Source organism: Mirounga leonina, unplaced genomic scaffold, assembly GCF_011800145.1.
Source record: "Mirounga leonina isolate KUSES-001 unplaced genomic scaffold, KU_Mleo_1.0 Mir_239, whole genome shotgun sequence".
NCBI classification, from domain to species: Eukaryota; Metazoa; Chordata; class Mammalia; order Carnivora; family Phocidae; genus Mirounga; species Mirounga leonina.
In genome coordinates this window covers 25,590-45,221 of record NW_023270624.1, presented here as the reverse complement: position 1 = coordinate 45,221, position 19,632 = coordinate 25,590, and the positions used below count along the sequence as shown (strand labels likewise).

Sequence of the window (19,632 nt, the reverse complement as noted above, 5' to 3'; positions counted from 1 at the left end):
ACTTCCTTGGTGGCCCCAGAACTCTGGGAGGTCAACTCCATCACTCAGTTACTCTTGCCAGAAGGATTTTGGTTTGTGCCTCAGCTAACCGAAGAGTTTTCATCCCTGCTCCTTGTGGACACAGTAAACAAATCCAAAGCAGCACAGTGAACACCAAAAAACCAGCTGGGTTGGGCAACAAGCTCCACAGGAAGTTGTCCGGTTTTCTTTTGGGTTACACTTAATGCTAACTTGTCATTCTGGGTTTAAAGCTTTCCTAGATTCATCTTATTTCAATTAATGCTAACTATTATTCTCTTACTGATGCTTAAATTGTAGCTGCTTGTCAGTGGGAGCCCCTTCACATTGGCTCCTTTATCTTCAGCATCGCCCCAACAATTTGAAAGCATCCTTGTTTCCTGGCAGCAACTTGTGCTTTGGACCCATCTGTAATTTTTCCTGCCTTAGGACGCAGAAGAATGTACAGAGAGCTTCATTTTTTTTTTTTTTTTTTTACAGTGAAGAGTAAAAGAAAAAGCCAAATCTAAGTGCCAGGACAGTGCATGGAACCCAAGGTCTCTGGCTCCCCCTCTTCCGAATACCCTAGGAAAATAGTTTTAAGGACATGAGTTAAGACTGAGGGTTCTATTTAATTGTAGCTCTTGCTAGATCTTTACATTTTTTTCAAGTAAGCCTCAACATTGTTACTGTACAAAATTATCTACCTAACTTTTTAATCTCTCACTCATTCCTTTTTGCTTTATTTAAAAAAACCTTTTTATTAGGAAATTTGAAGTAGAGATAATGGTATTAGGAAATGCCAAGTACCCATCCTCCAGCTTCAATTTTCTCTCTTCCACAATCCCAATTTTATCTCTAATCCCATCACTTCCCACCCCACTGGCTCTATCTCAGAGGGTGATAAGGACTGTGAGAAAATTAATGAGGGAGATCTGATTGAGTGGCAAGCAGAGAAGGGCTAAGAAAGATGTATCAGAAGAGGTGACAATGAGCTTAGGAAAATAAAAAGAAGCCAGTCTTTCAAAGATCCAGGGAAGAGGCCTTTGGGAGAGGGAGCAGAGGGTTTAAAGGCTTTGAAGTAGGAGTGTGCTTGGTGGGTTCAAGGAGGAAAGGAAGATCCGGAACTTGGAGGATAAGGAGCCACAGCCATATCTCCTTGGCTCTGCATTCTGATGACTCCATCTACACCAGTTGCTGTTTTTGTGGATAGAAAAATGTATGGAGGACACTGGATCTATAGTCTTAGAGGACTCCCAGGCTAATGAGAACTACAGTAGGACCTCAAGGTGGCGTTTTTAAGGACAGCTGAATGAACACATAGGCTCATTCAGAAGATTGCAAACAAACAATACACCTGGTGTTTCTAACTGCTATGAGTTGGTGGTTAAAGCAGGGAGACCACAGCAGCAACCGAGTTTCAGGTACAGGCTCTGCACTCCAGCTGTGACCTAATCAGTGCCCCCCTCTCCTCCACACTCAGTGAGGGTTCAGAGAGCTAAGTCCATAATTGTCATCTGGAATGTCTAAGAGAAAATATCACCAGTGGCTCAGATGTTCAGAATGACGCCTTTCGATAACCATAATTCATGGAGGAACTAGTGAAGGAACTAGTTAAAGGAACTAGTGATTGTTCCTGTTCCAGAAATTGCTAGTTTGATAAGAAAAACAACAATATTTGTAAGTTGAATTTCAAACCACGAGAAAAACTAGGCTTTAATATTTACAACTAGATAAATTGTATATTAATTACACAACAAGTTTGTATTCTTTTCCATGTTAAAAAACCTTCCTTAGTCCTTAGACATTAAACATCTCAAATGACAACAGAGAGAGTTTCCCAAAATATCCAGTGATTTTAATCCAGTTGGTCCTGACACAGAATGGAAGAGCAGGTCATTCTGGGTCATCTATTTGGCCACTCTTCCTTTAGCATGCAGTTCTCCAGAATTAGGTTGCTCTGGTTGACATTTTGTCTTCCTATTTGCCCCAAATTTATATTCCCCAGGACATCAGCATGTGACTGAGACTGGCCTTTTATTTAGGGGACTTTGTGCCCTTAAACAAATGTGATATAATATAAACAGCAATGAAATAACAGGGTAGCATTTGATGATGGTTGAACCATTTCTCCTGATGCTACACAGACCCTAGGAGAATGACTTTGCCAACTCTAGTAAAGGGAAACCACTGACCATTAAAGAAAGAGCTGATATTGGAGTATTTTTAGACTAGTTAGAAAATAGCCATTAATATCTTAAACCTGGAGATAATTTTCTGTTTCAAATGAGGTTTTAAATAAAAATATTCAAGTGGATGGTTGATAATTTATATGTAAATTATATATAATTATCATAAACCACAAGCCACATGCATGATATAATAATTTAAATATGCCCCATATGACATCAAGACCAAGTAGAAAATCACATACAAATTTAACTTCTTATATTTGATTGGATTCTTTCTGTCAAAGGGAAAAAATCCACAGAATAAGAAATAACTGAGGGGGGCGCCTGGGTGGCTCAGTTGGTTAAGCGACTGCCTTCGGCTCAGGTCATGATCCTGGAGTCCCTGGATCGAGTCCCGCATTGGGCTCCCTGCTCGGCAGGGAGCCTGCTTCTCCCTCTGACCCTCCCCCCTCTCATGTGCTCTCTCTCTCTCTCATTCTCTCTGTCTCAAATAAATAAATAAAATCTTAAAAAAAAAAAAGAAATAACTGAGGGGACACCTGGGTGGCTCAGTCGGTTAAGTGTCTGCCTTTGGCTCAGGTCATGATCTCAGGAATCGAATCCCACATTGGGCTCCTTGCTCGGCAGGGAGCTTGCTTCTCCCTCTCCTGCTGCTGCTCCCCCTGCTTGTGCTCTCTCTCTGTCAAATAAATAAAAACTAAAAAAACAAAAACAAAAAACAAGAAATAACTGAGTAGGCCTTTCCAATGATAGCATGGCTTTGCAAATGAAGAAAACATGATAGCCTTCACAGAGACAAGCCTGAAAAAGAAAAAATAATGTTGTCCTATAGAATTGGATTAGAAGCCATAAATAAGAGTGACACTGTGATCTTCAGAAACTTTTCCCTGAGTATGTTCCTGTGAGGGGCAGAAGGAAGGTCCCTCTTCCTGTCAGGCAGTGCCCTGTAGGCCCTGCAATGGATATCATCTTATCTTGTAGGACAGGCAGTTAGGGAATTTTAAGGGGGGGTGGAGTCATGTTAGATTTGTTAAAGCAGCCCATTGCCACCAAAGCGGTGGAGAAAAAGGCAATCTGGTTCATGGCTGGTAGGAAGGAATATCAATCAGCCTGTAAGATCTACAGTCCTCTACTCCTCACTCCAACTACAGTGAGTGATTTGTCTATTTCCATAAAGTTACAATCACATATAAATCTTGAAACAGCAATCTCAACTTCTAGAAATTTACCCCACAGATATGAGTGCAAAATAACAACACTACATACTTATTAACTGCAGAATTGATTATAATAACAAGAGATTGGAAACAATATAAATGTCCATCAGTAGGTGATCTGTTAAATAAACTATGATTCATCTACAGGTGAATATTATGCAGCTGCAAAAAAAAAAAAAAAGACTTAGAAAATTTCCTACATCTTGAGATGGAAAGATCTCCAAATATAAGAATTGTAATTATCTTTTCATATAAAATAGAAGAAAATAGAAATATATTTGCATCAAAAGATATATAACTGTGCAAGAATATATACACAGGTACAAAAGTTGTTACCTAAGGAGGGAAGATGACACATGCTTTTCACTGAATATTTTTATGTATGATTCAATTTTTGAACAGTACAGTGTACAACCTACTCAAAAGATGTTTTAAAAACTTATTTTGTGGAACTCTGTGGAAAATGCTATGGTGATTCTTCAAAAAATTAAACATAGAAATACCATACGTTACACTGGAATTAAAATTAGAAAAAAAATAAGAAAAAAAAGAAATACCATATGTTCTGCAATTCCACTTCTAGGTATAGCCTCAACAGAGGTGAAAACAGGAACTCGAAAAGATATTTGCACACCCATGCTAATAGCCGCATTATTCACAAAAGCCAAAAAGGTAGAACGAACCCAACCAAGTGTTTATAGACAGATGAAGGGTTAAAAAAAATGTAGCGTGTCTATATATATATAATGGAGAGTAGTCATAGAGATAGTAGAATGGTGGTTGCCAGGGGCTGGAGGAAGGACAGAATGGGGAGTTAGTATTTCCTGGGTGGATTTGCAGTTGGGGAAGATGAAAAAGTTGTGGAAATGGATGGTGGTGATGGTTGCACAACTGTATGAATGTGTGAAAAGCTACAGAACTCTACATGTAAAAATTATTGAAACGGTAAGTTTTATTATGCATATTTTAACAATTTTTTTAAACTAATAATTTACATATATTTATATAAAATTCATTTCGTTAGCAGTAAATCATAAATTAATCAACGAACAAAGGTATAGCCACAAAAAAAAGCCCACTTGAATACCGCACACAAGAAATTTGCAGAGTAGAATTTCTTTATTTGTCCCAGAGGGAGTCAAGGAACGAACCAATTGTCCTTAATTGAGGATGAAGAACAAAAGCAGACCCCACGCCCAACGTGGGGCTCGAACCCACGACCCTGAGATTAAGAGTCTCATGCTCTACCGACTGAGCTAGCCGGGCGCTTAGCAATGGCGTCTCAGCATTTCTTACTTCAAGGTAGGATTCAGTCTATATGCGGCTCCAAACTCAGAAATAGGTTTCTTTGCGACAACCAGCCGCCTGGCAGACCCAGAAACTCAAACTCCGCAGATAGTGCCTGACCGCCCCTCCCGCCTAAGTCTGTTTTCTGCTTGCTCTGCTTTGCCAGCTACCTAACCTTTTTCCATTCCCGGAAAGTGCAGGGCGCAAAGGAGGGAAAATATGAGCATCCTAATGCCACTGGCATGCTCACCTTGTGATATTTTAATCAGGAGTTTAGAGGTAGGGTCTGGGCATTGGAGTGGGTGGGTCCCGCCACCGCCCCTTCTGATCTGGGCAAACTCCAAAATACGGGATTTTCCCCCAGGGCTCTGCAAACATTCAGCGTTTGAAAATTTAGTAAGGATTTTAAAAAAAAAAAAAAAGGAAGACACAAGGCCGCCTTGGAGATGCCGGGGATCGAACCCGGGGCCTCATACATGCAAAGCATGCGCTCTACCACTGAGCTACATCCCCACCTTACGCAAGCGTTCTCTGAACGTTCCCTTGGCTGCTTATTAGTATAGGGAGGGGGCGTGCAAACAGCCTGATAGAGACAAGCCAGATGTTTGCAAAGCCGGTCGGGCAGCGCCAGAGCTGTGGTTGAATCCTCTACTGACTCCAGGCGAGCGGATCTCCACTGAGGGACACTGGCGGGGAGAACAGGGCCGGAATAAACCCCTGAAGGCAGCAGTGGAAAACGTAGGAGAAATCATCAGGCACGATGCCCCCAAATGAACAGTGAGCCGAAAAAGGAAAGTAAGGAAAACTGTGCTCAGGCTGCTACCTTTGTTAAACAAGAAGAAGGGGAGTGTAGCAAACTATATAATATTTGTATAAAATAATTCAGAATTGCTAAGTTGATCGCTTGGGATGAGGAGGAGACTAGAGCGTAGACGATAGGCACCTTTTTCGCTGTGAACCACTCTGCATATCTGAATTTCGAACCACGTTTAAATCAATTCAATCCAAGAAAAGTTTACCCATCACTTCCTGTGCAACAAGAACTGCTCTAGAAATCTGGGGGTCCCAACACGAACAAAACTGACACAGTCATCTCCTCTAACAGCTCAAATTCCAGAGGAGGTAAAGTGTTAGAGAAAATAGAGCCAGCTTGAAGGACAGAATGTGGTAAGAGGTGATTTTAAACAGTGTTGTCAGGGCAGGCTTCACTGAGAGGGTGACATTTGGAACAAGACTTGAAGGAGGTGGGAAGTAAGCCATGCAAGTATGGGAAAAGAGAGGTCCAAGTAAAGGTAAAAGCCAGTTCAAAGACCCTGAAATAGGCTCTTGCTGGCATGTTGCAGGAATAAGGAGGTCCCTGTGGCAAGACAGGAGTCAACAGGGAAGAGGGATAGGAGATACGGGTAGAGAGGCTGGGTCCAGGGGATGAGGTCAAAGGATAGGTAGGGCCTTTGGAGGATTGTAAAGACTTCAACTTTCACTTTGAGCAGCGGGAGCCAATGGAGGGTTTGAGCAGAGGAGAACTTAAAATTGATCTGACTCAACATGTCAACAGGACTGTTCTCACACTTGGGTGGAGAAGCCAGGGTAGGGCAGTGTGACAGAATGGGAGAGAACTGTTGTGATCCTGAGATCACTGGAGGTGGTGCAGTGGAGGGTGTGAGAGAGTGAAGACACACAGAGGACCGAGGGTGGAGTGTGTGCAATGCTTTCCTCTTGGGAGTCACAGAGGACTCCCCAGTTTGGCCTGAGCACCTGGAGGGATGGGGTTGCTGTTAAATGGGGTGGGGTGGGGAAGGCTCTGGAAGGAACAGCTGGAGGGGCAGATTAGAAGTACAGCTGTGGATATGGTGAGTGTGTGAGATCCCTTAGAACATGCTACTGGGAGTTGGATGTGGGAGCCAGGCATAGCCGGGGAAATGGGGTGGGAATGTGTACTGTGGCACCAGCAAGAAGAGGGTCTTTCAAGCCAAGAAAGTGGAAGAGATCAGGAGTGAGTATAGACAGGGTGGGTCCAAGAACTGAGCAAGTGCAGGAAGAGGAGGAGGAAACCACAAGGGAGGCCAAGAAAAAGGTAGGAGAGCCAGGGACTACAGCATCCTGGAACGTGCTGGGAAAGAGTACCAGCAAGGAGGAAGCATCAGAGGAAAGGGCAGGTGAGGTGAAGCCTGAGAAGGAGCCTTTGCCTTTGGGTTAGAATTGCTGAGGTCACAGGTGACCTTGATAAGAGTGGTTTCTGAGGAGGGTGGTGTCTAAAGCCTGCCTTGAGTGCCCTTTGGGAATGAGGAATGGCGGTGGAAGCAAATATTCCTGTAAGTTCTGGGGGGACAGTAGAGGGTTGGGTTATTTTGGTGAAGATTAAAGTGGGAAAATTTATTGTAAATGTATTATTTGTTCAAAGCCAAAAATTAAAGAAAGAATAAACAAGGGGCAGAACAACGGTGGGAAAAGTAGCCACCGAAGTGGACACAAGCCACGCTTGGGGGTGGGGGCAAGAGCCATGTTGCAGACACTAAATTTAGCTCAGCACCGGGCCAGGACCAACCTGCACTCCGGGAACCTGACACTGTGGCCCCGGGCGCTAGGCCCTTGGCCCGGCCGTGCTAGGTCGGGCTTGGGCGGCAATCGGGAGTGGCACCCAGCTGAGTGTGTGCGCCCGTTTCCCACGGCTGACTGGGTCAGGGTGGGGGTGGCCTAGAGAAGCTTGCGGAGGGGCTGGGCGAGGTGGGGAGGGGGGGCGGCGTGACGGAGAGGGGGCGCCAGGGGACCAAGGAGGCCACAGACCAAACCAGTGTTTGAGCGGCCCAGAGCCGGGGGCGCATGGCGCTGGCCCGCACTTGGATCCGATCGAGAAGTGAGGTCTGGCCCGCCCACAACGCGCTCACTCCCGTCTCGTTTCCCGGCCCGGCAAGCTCTCAGCTCGAGTCTCCGCCAGCCCGGCTTCAGCCCCGCCCTTTCTCTCCCCGTGGGTGCTCGGAGGCCGGATCGGGCCTCACCGCTCCGAGCCGCGTACTGTCGAGCCCCTCGACTTCCCCAGCACCGCCGGACTTAAGTGCGCTGAGGGAGCGCATGGCGGCAGTGGGGCCGCGGACTGACCCCGGCGCCGGGGCCGAGGCGCTGGCACTGGCCGCAGAGCTGCAGGGCGAGACCACATGCTCTATATGCCTGGAGCTCTTCCGCGAGCCAGTGTCCGTCGAGTGCGGTCACAGTTTCTGCCGCTCCTGTATCGCGCGCTGCTGGGAGCGCCCCGGCGTGGAAGCCCCCGCGGCATCCCGCGCGCTGCCCGGCCCGCTGCCCTGCCCACAGTGCCGAGAGCCCGTGCGTCCCGGCCAGTTGCGGCCCAACCGGCAGCTGGCCTCGGTGGCCACGCTGCTGCGGCGCTTCGGCCTACCTGCGGCCGCGCCAGGGGAGCGCCAGCCCGCGGAGGCAGCGCTGGCTGCGTGCGTCCAGCATGGCGAACCGCTCAAGCTCTACTGCCAAGACGACGGACGCGCCATTTGCGTGGTGTGCGACCGCGCCCGGGAACACCGCGCGCACGCAGTGTTGCCGCTTGACGAGGCTGTGCAGGAAGCTAAGGTGAGCTCCCCGCGCCCCCCCCCCCCCCGCCCCAGGGCAGATCCCCAGGACCCAGCTCGGGTTCTGTTTTCCCGCGCACGCAGTGCAGGCGGCTGGCAAGCAGGCAGGAGGCCCAGGTGAGACCCTGCCTCTTTTTTCCTTTGCCATGCTACCCAGCACTGGCTCTGGGACGGAGTGCGACTCTCGCTGTGTCACTGCCACACCACTAATAACACACTCCCACCCACCTCGAGTTGCCCTCTGGGCTCCCTACTGGACCGCCTTCGCGATATCTCCACGGACTTCGCGATTTTCTTTCTGTCTGTCCCTGGCTTCTAGCAGTGTCTCCGTCACACCCACACTTCCTCTGCCCGCACTCTCAGCCCTTTCCCTGGGTGTGGCGCTCTGCTACCTCCTTGCGTCCTGGGGCCCAGTGGGACGACCTTCCCAAGAGGTTGGGATAAGGCAGTGGGTGACTCCTGGGTTGAGCAGAGCACCAGAAGCTGTCTTGGGCTGTGTCAAAGATATGGATCTGGGGCAGTCTCTTCCCTGCCTCCTTTCTGGGGTGTCCACAGAGGCTTCAGGCACACAGGCCCCAGTCTTTCTTTACTCCTCATTCCACTCCAGCCCTCTCACCCAGACGGCTTTCTGATGGTGAGGAGGAAAGCAGAGGGGAAGACTAGGTAGGTTGGGCTCCTACATGGCCTGCATTTCAGCTTGGATTGTGTACAGATGGTCTTGGGGAAATGAGACCTTGGGGCCTTAGGAGTCACGGGTCAGTTGCCCTATTCCGCTATGTGTGCCTGTGCAGGTTGTGGCCATCTCCATGTCCAGATATGGCTTCAACCCTGCCTCCTTCTCTTCAATGAAGAGGGTCTTCTCTTTGTCCTGGATGGCTCCAGGAAGTCACAAGTTGGGGTTTCCAGAGTCCTCTTCCCATAATGTCTTCCTTCTCACCCTCCTGCAGGAGCTCCTGGAGTCCAGGCTGAAGGTCTTGAAGAAGGATCTGGAGGACTATGAGGTCTTTCGTTCCACCGAAGAGAAGGAGAGCAAGGAGCTCCTGGTGAGCTGGGCACCCTCCAGGTGGCCCTCTTTGAGTGACAACAGAGGACCACCCACCATCCTGGCCCTGTGTGTGCATTCTTTAAAAAGAAGTAAAGTGAAGAGTGAAAATTGGAGGGATGACAAAAGTTAAAGGAGAACATTTAGCTGAGTAAAATTTGCAGATATTACTGGCTTTATTCAGGGATTCATGAATTGGGCAGCATCCTATCTAGCAGATAGAAAAGAACTCTGAAGGGACACCTGGGTGGCTCAGTCGGCTAAGCATCTGCCTTCAGCTCAGGTCATGATCCCAGGGTCCTGGGATTGAGCCCATGTTGGGCAGCCTGCTTCTCTGCCTGCCGCTCCCCCTGCTTGTGCATGCTCTCTCTCTCTGACAAATAAACAACAACAAACAAACAAAAAATTCTGAAAAGCTATACAAGGCAAAGATTTTATAAGCAGAAGGGAGCAGGAACCAGGAATTTATACTAGGCCAAAAAGCAGATTGGTTATTGCAAAGTTACTTCGCCTCTTGGGGAGTGTAGGGGTTTATCAGGCAGTTACTTAACTAGTACTGCTCAGGTGATTCCTGATTGGTGTAAAATTCTATTTCTGGGAAAACTGAAAGGGTAATTAAGTCTCTGTTTCCTGAGGTGAGACTTAGCATGGGTGACTCCATTTTGGGCCTGTTGTCTTGTTTTTAACTCGAAATAAATGTGTTTGGGGGTGGGGAGGATGTGACCTCAGTTTAATCCTTACAGTGTCTCTGGGAGGCACTAATTTATTCTTCCTACTTTTCAAATGAGGCAGCTATAGCCCGGGGTGGTTCTGGGGCAAGTCTGAAGTTGCCCTAGGTTGGTGGGAGAGCACATTTGTGACAGGGGACTCTTCAGCATGTGTTGAAGCTGCTGTGTGCTCAGAGTTGGAATGTTTAAACTAAAGGATGTACGTGGCGATTATGTGTAGGTGAGCCTCTGACCCCTGAACAGTGAGGTGGATGGAATTCTGTCCCATGGGATGGCTCAGAGGCTACTACCCAAATGCTACATCTTGATGTCCCATTGCCTCTCCAACTTCTCCTCTCCTGAGACAGAAGCAGATGGCAGCTGAGCGAGAGAAGGTGGGTGCAGAGTTCCAGGCACTGCGGGCCTTCCTGGTGGAGCAGGAGGGCCGGCTCTTGGGCCGTCTGGAGGAGCTCTCCCGGGAGGTGACACAGAAGCAGAATGAGAACATAGCTCAGCTTGGGGGTGAGATCACCCAGCTCTCCAAGCTCAGCAGCCAGATCCAGGAGACAACTCGAAAGCCTGACCTTGACTTTCTCCAGGTGAGTCTGGATTGGCCAGAGGTATGAATCATTTATCCTAAGGCATTACAAATGGCAAGTGAGAACAGAGTCAGATTCTGTGAGTTTAGTTAGAATCACATACTTGAGCAGTAGGCGACTGGAGAAAACTGCACGGATTCTCCTGGGGTTAAAGGCATAAAAAGATGTGGTAAAACTTTCTTGACCTCAAGCCACAATAAAGATCTTATTGGCTTTACTCAAGGATTCATGAATTGGGCAGTATCCAATCTAGCAGACAGAAAGGAGTTCCAAAGAGCTATATACAAGGCATATCTAAGCCTTGTGACAAAAGTCTCGGAAAATAATACTTATCTTTAGTACATGTGATGCATTTTGACATTTTCTACTCTATTTCCTTTGGAAATAGTCACAATCCACAAATAAACTTCACAAGTCACAAATGGGTCAAGTATAGTCATTTAAAAGAGGCTAGTCTGAGTGACCCGTCATTGCCTAAGGGCTGTGACTTATCTGGGGTGGTGTCGAGAGCAGATGCAGCTCTGGATCCCAGCACATGGCTCCAGTGGTGATTCTGTAATGAAGGGAACATTTGCAAAGCTGTGGGAAGGGAGGTGATGAGACACCCAGTAATCAGGCACAGCAGAAAGCCATTGCCATCTGGGCCCATGCAGGTGGTAGGGCGTGGTACACCGTATTGCCAGTTTTATTTTGTCAAAGGTGACTGGAGGTTACCTAATGCTGAGTTGGTTTTCTTTCATCTTGCTTTCCAGGAATTCAAAAACACACTAAGCAGGTGAGTGGACCTAAGAGTTCCTTAAGCCTCTCCAAGCTGGCTCTTCTCCTTTTCCACTGAGCTCTCTCTCTTCATTCCCTTACCCCTGACCTCTCATCTCCCAATTCCCACACTGCCTTACCTCTGTACCTTCTAAGGTAAATGTCCACCTGCCTGGCTGTGGATACTCTGGTGCAAGATCAGCCTCTCCTTTCTTCACCTCTCCCCACCAAGAGGACCTTGCCATCCTAATTGCCTCAGCCCACTGGGAATAGGACAGTGTTTGTGGGCCTTCCTCAGGGTCTTTGTCCTGCAGATGCAGCAATGTACCTGGCCCCAAGCCAACCACAGTCTCTTCTGAGATGAAGAATAAAGTCTGGAATGTTTCCCTCAAGACCTTTGTCTTAAAGGGGCTGCTCAAGAAGTTCAAAGGTAGGGGCCTGTGCTTGGGGCTGGGCCATGCAGTGCTGGTGGGCATCGTGTGTTTCTGGTAGTTTGGGGTCCCAAGGGTGTGCCTTTCCAAAAGCTATGTGAGAAAGTAGGAGCTAGGGTGTGTCAAGGCCAGAATGGTGCAGGGAGATGATAGTAGCATATCCATTCAGCAACAGTTCCCCCCTCCACCACCACGTCCCCAGCACAAAGATTTCCCCAGGGACAGTCAGGGTAGAGGGGTATTAGCAAAAAGAGGGATGAGGAAAAAGAGCTCAGCTCAGACCAGCTCAGGCAAAAGAGGCGGAAGCTGAAGAAGTAGAACTAGGATACTGCCCCTTCCCCACCCCCCATGCTTGACCCAGAGTCTGTACATCAACTCTCAGCCTCTGGGGTATCTGGGGAGTGAGCCAGTGGGGCTATAAATGTCAGAGGAGGTGGTATCTTTTGGTATCACTGTCATTGTCAGATAGACAATCTTCTGAGTCATTTACACATACACTGCTTTGTTTCACCTTCTCAGAGGATCTTCGGGGAGAGCTGGAGAAAGAGGAGAAAGGTATGATGGTTTTTGTGATAGTGAGTTCCCATCATTTGGCCATGTAAAGAATCCTGCCTACCTCTGCCTTCGCTGTCTGCTTCCTCATCCTTGCCTCCCAATTCTGGCTCCCTCAGGCTGCAGTGGGACCTGTAGGCCTATAAATTGTGGGTCACTCACCTGGACAGGCTCTCTCCCCTCTCCCCACTCCCAGACAGGCAGAGACCTCTCCTGTGGACAGGGGTTATGTGCAGGGGTCAGGGAAAGCAGGAGGAGACTGAAGAGAGGAAGGGAGGTGGTTCTTATTACTGCAGAGCTCGGGGGTGAATGGGATCCAACCCCACAGGAGGGCAGGGGAGGGGAGGGCACATATTCCTGATGCTGATGACTGAACAAGCTAAGTCAGAATTTACCTTGGAAGAATTTATACCAGCTGAGTCAGATCATGCCCTTCCTCTGCTCAGAACCCTGGGACAGCCTCTCTCACTCCACATAGTCCTCACTGTGGTCCTCCAGGCTTAGGGATCTGGCCTCACTGCACACTCTCCCCCTGGCTTACTCTGTGCAGACACAACAAGCCCTCCTTGCCGCTCTTGCGATGCACCAAGCACACATGCACCTCACGGCATTTGCACTTCATTGGCTGGGCCTCAGCCTGGTATATGTGTCCTCCAGTCAGGTATATGGCCTTCCCTGGCCACTCTGGTTGAAATTACAGCCTTCTCTCCTGATTCCTCTTACCATCCGTGTTTATCTTTTATTGTTTCTCCCTCCCTTCCCCCCAGAAAGGAAGCTGCAGGAGGACAGGGATACTGAACTGTGGGATTCCCGGGGCGTACAACAGTCCTGGCAGATAGTACTTAGTGTGCAAATTTTAAGTTTTTATTATGAAAATTGTAAACATACACAAAAGTAGAGAGACGATCATAATGCATATTATGTCCTCATCACACACCTTCGGCTAATACTTTTCTTGAACACCCTTACCCCCATCTTCCCACTGGAAGCAAATCACAAATAAGTCCTTTCCATAAATATTAGTATGTTATCTCTAAAGACAGACTCAAAAAAAAAAAAAAAAAAACAAAAACCACATAACCACAAAACCATAGTCACAATTAGAAAAAGTAACGGTTCCTTCTCATATCTAGTGTTCAAAATTCCCCCATGTCTTTTAAATTGGATTTGTGGATCTGATCCAAATTAGGTTCTTACATTCCATCTGACTTTCCCACATACTTGGTGGGGGAATGGTGATGGAGAAGTAACCAGTGAGAGGTGAGCAAGGGGCTTGCATGGGACGTCTCTCCCTGTGTCTGCCTTCAGTGGAGCTGACCCTGGACCCGGACACCGCCAACCCCCGCCTCATCCTCTCCCTGGATCTGAAGAGCGTGCGCCTCGGACAGCGGGCCCAGGACTTGCCCTGCCACCCACGCCGCTTTGATACCAACACGCGGGTCCTGGCGTCCAGCGGCTTCTCCTCGGGGCGGCACCACTGGGAGGTGGAAGTGGGCCCCAAGGACGGCTGGGCCTTGGGCGTGGCGCGCGAGAGCGTGCGCCGCAAGGGCCTCACGCCCTTCACCCCCGAGGAGGGCGTCTGGGCGCTGCAGCTCAACAGCGGCAAGTACTGGGCGGTGACTAGCCCCGAACGGACGCCCCTCAGCTGTGGCCACCTGTCCCGCGTGCGGGTGGCCCTGGATCTGGAGGTGGGCGCCGTGTCCTTCTACGCCGCGGAGGACATGCGCCACCTCTACACCTTCCGCGTCAATTTCCACGAGCGCGTGTTCCCGCTTTTCTCCGTCTGCTCCACCGGCACCTACTTGCGAATCTGGCCTTGAGAGGCCTCGGCGGCCTCCCAGAGAGGGTGAGTCAGTCAAGGGGGCATTCCTCCTTGTCCGGGGGCTGCCCACGGGAAGCAATGGTGCTCTCTGTCGGAGCCTCCTGATTACTTTGGGCCTGCCCCCCACCCCACCCCCAGACTCGGCCTGGGCGGCCTTAGAGGGGCTCTTGCAGGCCACAACATTAGAGCCCGCAGAACAGGCGATTGCGGAAAAGGGTTCCGCGGTCACATGAGCAGGGGGAGATGCCTTGGACCCCTGGGGCCAGTCCTCTGCCTGTTGTGGGCAGGTGGATCTGGCCTGAGCTGTGAGGAAGTGCAGGTGGGTGAGGACGCCGGCCAAACTACGCACAGAGGTACTTCCCATCACTGGGGCCACCTGCCTGGGCTTAGCAGGGCCTCTGGTTCTGTGGAGCAACACCAAGCCCAGTGCTGTCCTCAGTGTATGGGACAGGTTCAGGCCCAGACAGCCAGGTTCATGATCACTTCTGCTTTCCCTTCTTGTCAGCTGTCAGCTCTGCCTCCAGACACCTGGATACAGCTGGCCTGAGGTCTGTACTCAGGAAGGAGTGCTGTACTCCCAGCTCAGAGAACAGCCTGGGCCAGAACTGGAAGGAGATTCTTGACCTGTACATGAGCAGAAAGCCCAGGACATGGCTACTTTCCAGTACCCCTCAACCTGATGATACAGAGTGATACGTACTTTCTCAGCCACAGTGACAGCCATGTGTGCTCACAGATGCCTCAACCCCTTCCAAATGCCAAAGCATAGTCTCCCTTAAGTAAGGAGACCAAAGGTTATGGAATTTTGAAACACAAAACAGCACTTATCATTTTATGGATGCAACTAACATCAGCATGGGACGGCACATGGGATGCTTCTGACATACCCTTTCTGGAACTTGCCGAGTGTACACCAACAGCAGCCTGGTGCCAAGATCTGCTCAGCCTGTGCCCTGGTGGGATGTTATCCCTTGGCTAATTGTTCCCCAGCTTCTGTTTGGGTGGGTTTCTGGGAGGGGGTGTTGGGCTGTTCCATGCTTAGTGCTCCCCAGGGAAAGGGGATGAGGAGATGGAAATAGACTGAGTTCATTTCTAGGGTGGCTTAGCTCATTCTTGCCTCCCCCAGACTGAGCGCAAGAGCAAAGGTTTCTGCTAGACTGGATGAGCAGTTGTGTTTAAGTGTGTGAGGAATGTGTGCACATGTGTTTATATCTCAGATTGAGGGGGGCAGGGGTGTGTGTGGGTTTTGGAGAGGGCATTTATCAGCATGTGCATAGGGCTTGGGTATTGCAAATAGACCTCGGTCAATTTGGTAATACCTTATTTTTCATTTGTTGTTAAATATTAGCTACCCCATATTTAGGTCAGGGCCATAGGTTTCCTCCCCCACTACCTGGCTATCTGGCTAGATGAAAGCCAGTCTCAGACCTCTTCTGTCCTGCACAGGTTTAGACAGGTATGTTGGCATGTAGGGCAGTGACAATTGACTAGTCTGGTCTGCAAGTGTCATAGAGTTTCTGTGCTCTATCCCTGAGATGCTTCAAGCACACTTGGCATACAAGGGTCTTACAGGGCAGGCATGATACTGTTCTAGAGGCAGACCCAATGGACACAGCACCAGGTAATCAGAATCCAGTGGCTTATGGGCTGGGGATAGGATCATATAAAAGTCCAGCCTACAGGGGTGGCTTAGTCAGTTAAGCATCTGGCTCTTGATTTCAGCTCAGGTCACGATCTCCAGTGGTAAGATCGAGCCCCGTGTGGGGCTCTGTGCTGGGCATGGAGCCTGCTTAAGATTCTCTCTCTCTCTCTCCATCTGCACAACTCCCCCCCACCAGCTCATGCTCTCTCTCTCTCTCTCTCTCCAATAAATAAATAAATCTTAAAAAAAAAAAAAAGAGTCCAGCCTACAGTATCATTGTATCATTCCAGAGGGTGAATCCTATGTGGTGTTCACACATGGAGAGTAGCTTTAGAACATTGTAGCCAATGCATGTTATTTGAATACCACTAATTTCCACAAGGAAAACCCATTTTTTAATATTCACTTGCTAATTAAATTGGCTAATGTTATCATCAAGCCCTAATGGTATCTGGGCTTGTATGGGTTTTGGACTGAGTATCACAGTTAAAGTCACGTAACAAGTGTGCTGAAGGACTGCAACACATATTACAGGTCACAGAAGGGGGGTGTCTGGTGGAGGTGCCCGTAGGGCCAGGTCTGGGGACTGCAAGGGTGGCTGTCTGTGTGTATATTTTCAGCTCTTATGTTTGTGAATGTGATTGTGTGTCTACCAGAGTATGTGTGTTTGCAGATTAACTACATAGACGTCTATGTATCTGAAGAAATATCACAACAGTTATAGTAACAATCACACACTGAGGGTAAGAGATGTTCTCTTTTGGTCACTAGGACAGTGCAGTGACTTCGGATGTCACAATGCTGGTGTGGAAGTATGTGTGACTGTGTGCATTTTTCTCTCCCATACTTTGGGCATCCTAAGATCTGTGAGATGTCTGGGTCTCTGAAAGCAATGACTGGCTTAACTTGGTTCCTTCTGATCCCACCCATGAGTCCCAGATCCTTGAGTTGCATGAGCCATTTCCCTGACAACAGACCCTCACATGGCCCCTCACCATGCAGACTGGAGGGTACCCACCGGCCCAAGTCACCTGGCCTTGCAGGGACCATGGGGCAGGTTGGGCCACCAGGTCAAGGTCCACCACTTATAGCCACCACTTTCTTTTTTTAAGTTTTATCTTAAGTCTTTAATTCCAGTTAGTTAGCATACAGTGTTTTATTAGTTTCAGGTGTACAATATAGTAATTCAACACTTCTGTACATCACCCTGTGCTCATCATGACAAGTGTACTCCTTAATCCCCATCCCCTATTTAACTCCTCTTCCCACCCCCTCGCCTCTGATAACCATCAGTTTGTTCTCTATAGTTCAAAGTCTATTTCTTGATTTGTCTCTCTCTCTCTTTCATTTTTTCCCCTTTGCTCATTTGTTTTGTTTCTTAAATTCCACATGAGTGAAATCATATGGTATTTATCTTTCTCACTTATGTTCTTTAGCATTATACTCTCTAGCTCCATCTGGTCCTTGCAAATGGCAAGAGTTCATTATTTTTTATGGCTGAATAGCATTCCATTGTGTATATATACCACTTCTTTATCCATTCGTCAATGATGGGCACTGGGCAGCTTCCATATCTTGGACAGCCCGCCACTTTCTCATCGTTGCAGGGTAGGGCTCCTGTCCCTCACCTGGGCTCTCACCCTCTCCATGCCCCTTATCCCCTGGGCTTTTAGGGCTCTTAGGGAACCAGTTTCACAAGAGTTAAGGCGAGCCCCAAGGTTTGCCTTTTCCTAACTTGCCTAAAGGTGCGGCAAGGGCTAGGGACCCCCAGCCCTGACCCAGTCCTTCTCCGCCCAGCACCTCCTCATGCCTCGACCTTCTGATTTCTCCGCCCCTCCCCCCAGATCTCTTACTGCCAATGACAGTCCACCTTACCAGCCTGTACCTGGATTCCTTCAGGACAGGTCTATTGACACCCTTCCCCTAACTCTTCCCTCGCAGCCCTGACCTCGGATCCTCATTCTCAGACACAAAAAGCCTTGGACCTCTCTAGCCAACGAACGGGTCTTTGCCCCTGACCCCTAAGCCCCCGGAAGACCCCGGGCCCTCCTAAGCTCCGCCCACCGGAGGCCCCGCCCCTGCCCGCGTAGCGTCATGCCCTCACTCTATCCCTCACAGCCCGGGGGAGCGCACCGTCTGCCGTCTCTCTGCGGGGCTTTCTCTCAGGATTTGCGGCCTGGCCTGCCGGCATTGACACTTACTGACGTCGCTGGTGAGACAGCAGTGGCGAGATTATGTCTTCTTCGGCCGAAAGGCTCCGGCCCGCCTCTCATTGCTTAGCTCCTCCCTGTGGTTCTTTGCGGCTGCGCGGCGGACGGTGGCGGTGTCAACTGCTCTTGCGCAGAAAGCAAAGTTGTGGTTGGCTCCATAGCTCAGGGGTTAGAGCACTGGTCTTGTAAACCAGGGGTCGCGAGTTCAAATCTCGCTGGGGCCTGCTTTCGTTTTTTTCACCCCTTCCTGAAAGGTGGAAAAACGGAAGATGCGTGAGCCAACACGAATTTCCGCCCTTCTGAAGGCCAGGCCCTAGGTGGAACTGACTGTTCTTGGCTCCTTAGATGCCCGCCAACTACAAGTGGCCTTATTTCTCGAAGAGCCAGACCCCCTGCGTCCGTGGCCTTGCGATCACAGGCTCCGCTGGCTCCGCGCAACTTCTCCGGAGCGGTCCCTCGGATCCTTAGCGTGCTCTGGGCAAGTCTGTGGCAGATCTTAACGTTCCCCTCCTCTCACCCCACTCAGGCCAGGGCCGAGTCCTCATCTCTTCTGTCGTCTTCGTTTAGTGGGGACCACCTGTCTACGCCCACCTCCCCACAACGCATCCTGGGAATCTGTTTTAGTCGGGAGGGGGACTAGGTTTAAGCCCTCGCTTAGCTCGCCGTTGGTCCCCACAATCTAGGTTCTATGGTGAGGTGGTCGTCCAGTAGGGCAAGGCACATAGGGGTCGATGAATCCTGGGAGTCCGGGACGCGTAGGTGCCGGAAGGTGTAGGTGCGCTCCTGGCCTATCCGGGGCGTGTCCGTTCGGGTCTTAATGCGGTCTTGGCTCTTTGGATGTGAGCGGGCGGGTGCGAAGGCCTGTGGCCCCCATTCAACACTCTCCCCAACTACTCCATTCATCTCTTCTCCGGCGTCTCCCCAGGGTTCCGCGAGTGGTTTTCTCCAGTTTGGTGCACCGAGCCCGGGTTGTTTTCGAAACCCAAACGGCGCTAGAGCGCTGCCAGGAGTCAACGCGGGGACCTTTTTGAAGGTCCCCTTTGACTGGAGAGAGGGCTCCAGCGGGCTGGGATGGCGCGGCGGGGCCGGGTCGCGCCTCTGCCTGAGCCAAGGCCTCCTGGTCGGGTCGGGTCGTGCTGGCAAAGGCCGTGGCGGGAGGGTGCCCCAAACCCCCCCGCGAGCCTGCCTCTGCCTATCAGGCAGGGCCCCCATTGTTCTCTGGGGATTTAATTTCATTTTGTATACTTGACTTCCTTGAACAGCATAAATAAATAAATCAAAGCCAGAAGGTTAGCATATATTAATTGTGTGCTTTTATTGTTTAAAAGAAAAACGAAATGGTTAAAAAAAGGAAGCAAATGTGGCAGTTATAAGCTTTAGGGGCAGGTGTTACCAACTGTGGACGTCTGTTCTCACTTTTCTTATATAATTCCATAGAGAAGAGAAGCAAATGCTTACAACAGGGAGGCGGTAGTAACCAGGAGCGCGAGGATACACGGTGGCCTAGGACAGAGTCCATCCAACACTTTGTGCGTGCGAAAGGAGGCGAGGACAATGCCGGTTGAGGAGAGGCCGGTTAGCATCTTGTTTTCCAAGGAAAAGG

The 19,632-nt window shown here is 49.5% G+C and overlaps 1 protein-coding gene and 3 non-coding genes across 5 annotated transcripts; 2 read left to right on the top strand and 2 right to left on the bottom strand.

Annotated features, from left to right (window-relative positions):
* Positions 1-4,599: 4,599 nt before the first annotated feature.
* On the bottom strand, positions 4,600-4,672 carry TRNAK-CUU. The gene has a single exon. It is a non-coding gene; the product is annotated as a tRNA-Lys (tRNA).
* Positions 4,673-5,134: 462 nt separating this feature from the next.
* On the bottom strand, positions 5,135-5,206 carry TRNAA-UGC. The gene has a single exon. It is a non-coding gene; the product is annotated as a tRNA-Ala (tRNA).
* Positions 5,207-7,453: 2,247 nt separating this feature from the next.
* On the top strand, positions 7,454-14,834 carry TRIM7 (tripartite motif containing 7). 2 transcript variants are annotated; one of them, XM_035029355.1, is made up of 8 exons: positions 7,454-8,269; positions 9,216-9,311; positions 10,386-10,616; positions 11,369-11,391; positions 11,687-11,802; positions 12,323-12,358; positions 13,664-14,201; positions 14,683-14,834. In XM_035029355.1, exons 1-7 carry the CDS (start codon positions 7,514-7,516, stop codon positions 14,173-14,175), a joined length of 1,770 nt encoding a protein of 589 aa, XP_034885246.1. In that variant the 5' UTR covers positions 7,454-7,513; the 3' UTR covers positions 14,176-14,201; positions 14,683-14,834. The 2 variants fall into 2 exon arrangements, with proteins under 2 accessions (XP_034885246.1, XP_034885247.1); XM_035029356.1 differs by lacking the exons at positions 12,323-12,358; positions 13,664-14,201; positions 14,683-14,834 and having other exon boundaries at positions 11,529-11,729.
* Positions 14,835-18,180: 3,346 nt separating this feature from the next.
* Positions 18,181-18,253, top strand: TRNAT-UGU. The gene has a single exon. It is a non-coding gene; the product is annotated as a tRNA-Thr (tRNA).
* Positions 18,254-19,632: the final 1,379 nt, after the last annotated feature.

Bases quoted from the DNA above. Each gene is read 5' to 3' on its own strand.
- TRIM7 (XM_035029355.1), top strand. From the start codon at position 7,514: ATGGCGCTGGCCCGCACTTGGATCCGATCGAGAAGTGAGGTCTGGCCC. The intron at 10,617-11,368 runs GTGAGTCTGGAT...CTTGCTTTCCAG, and splicing joins CTGACCTTGACTTTCTCCAG to GAATTCAAAAACACACTAAG. The intron at 11,392-11,686 runs GTGAGTGGACCT...TTTGTCCTGCAG, and splicing joins TTCAAAAACACACTAAGCAG to ATGCAGCAATGTACCTGGCC.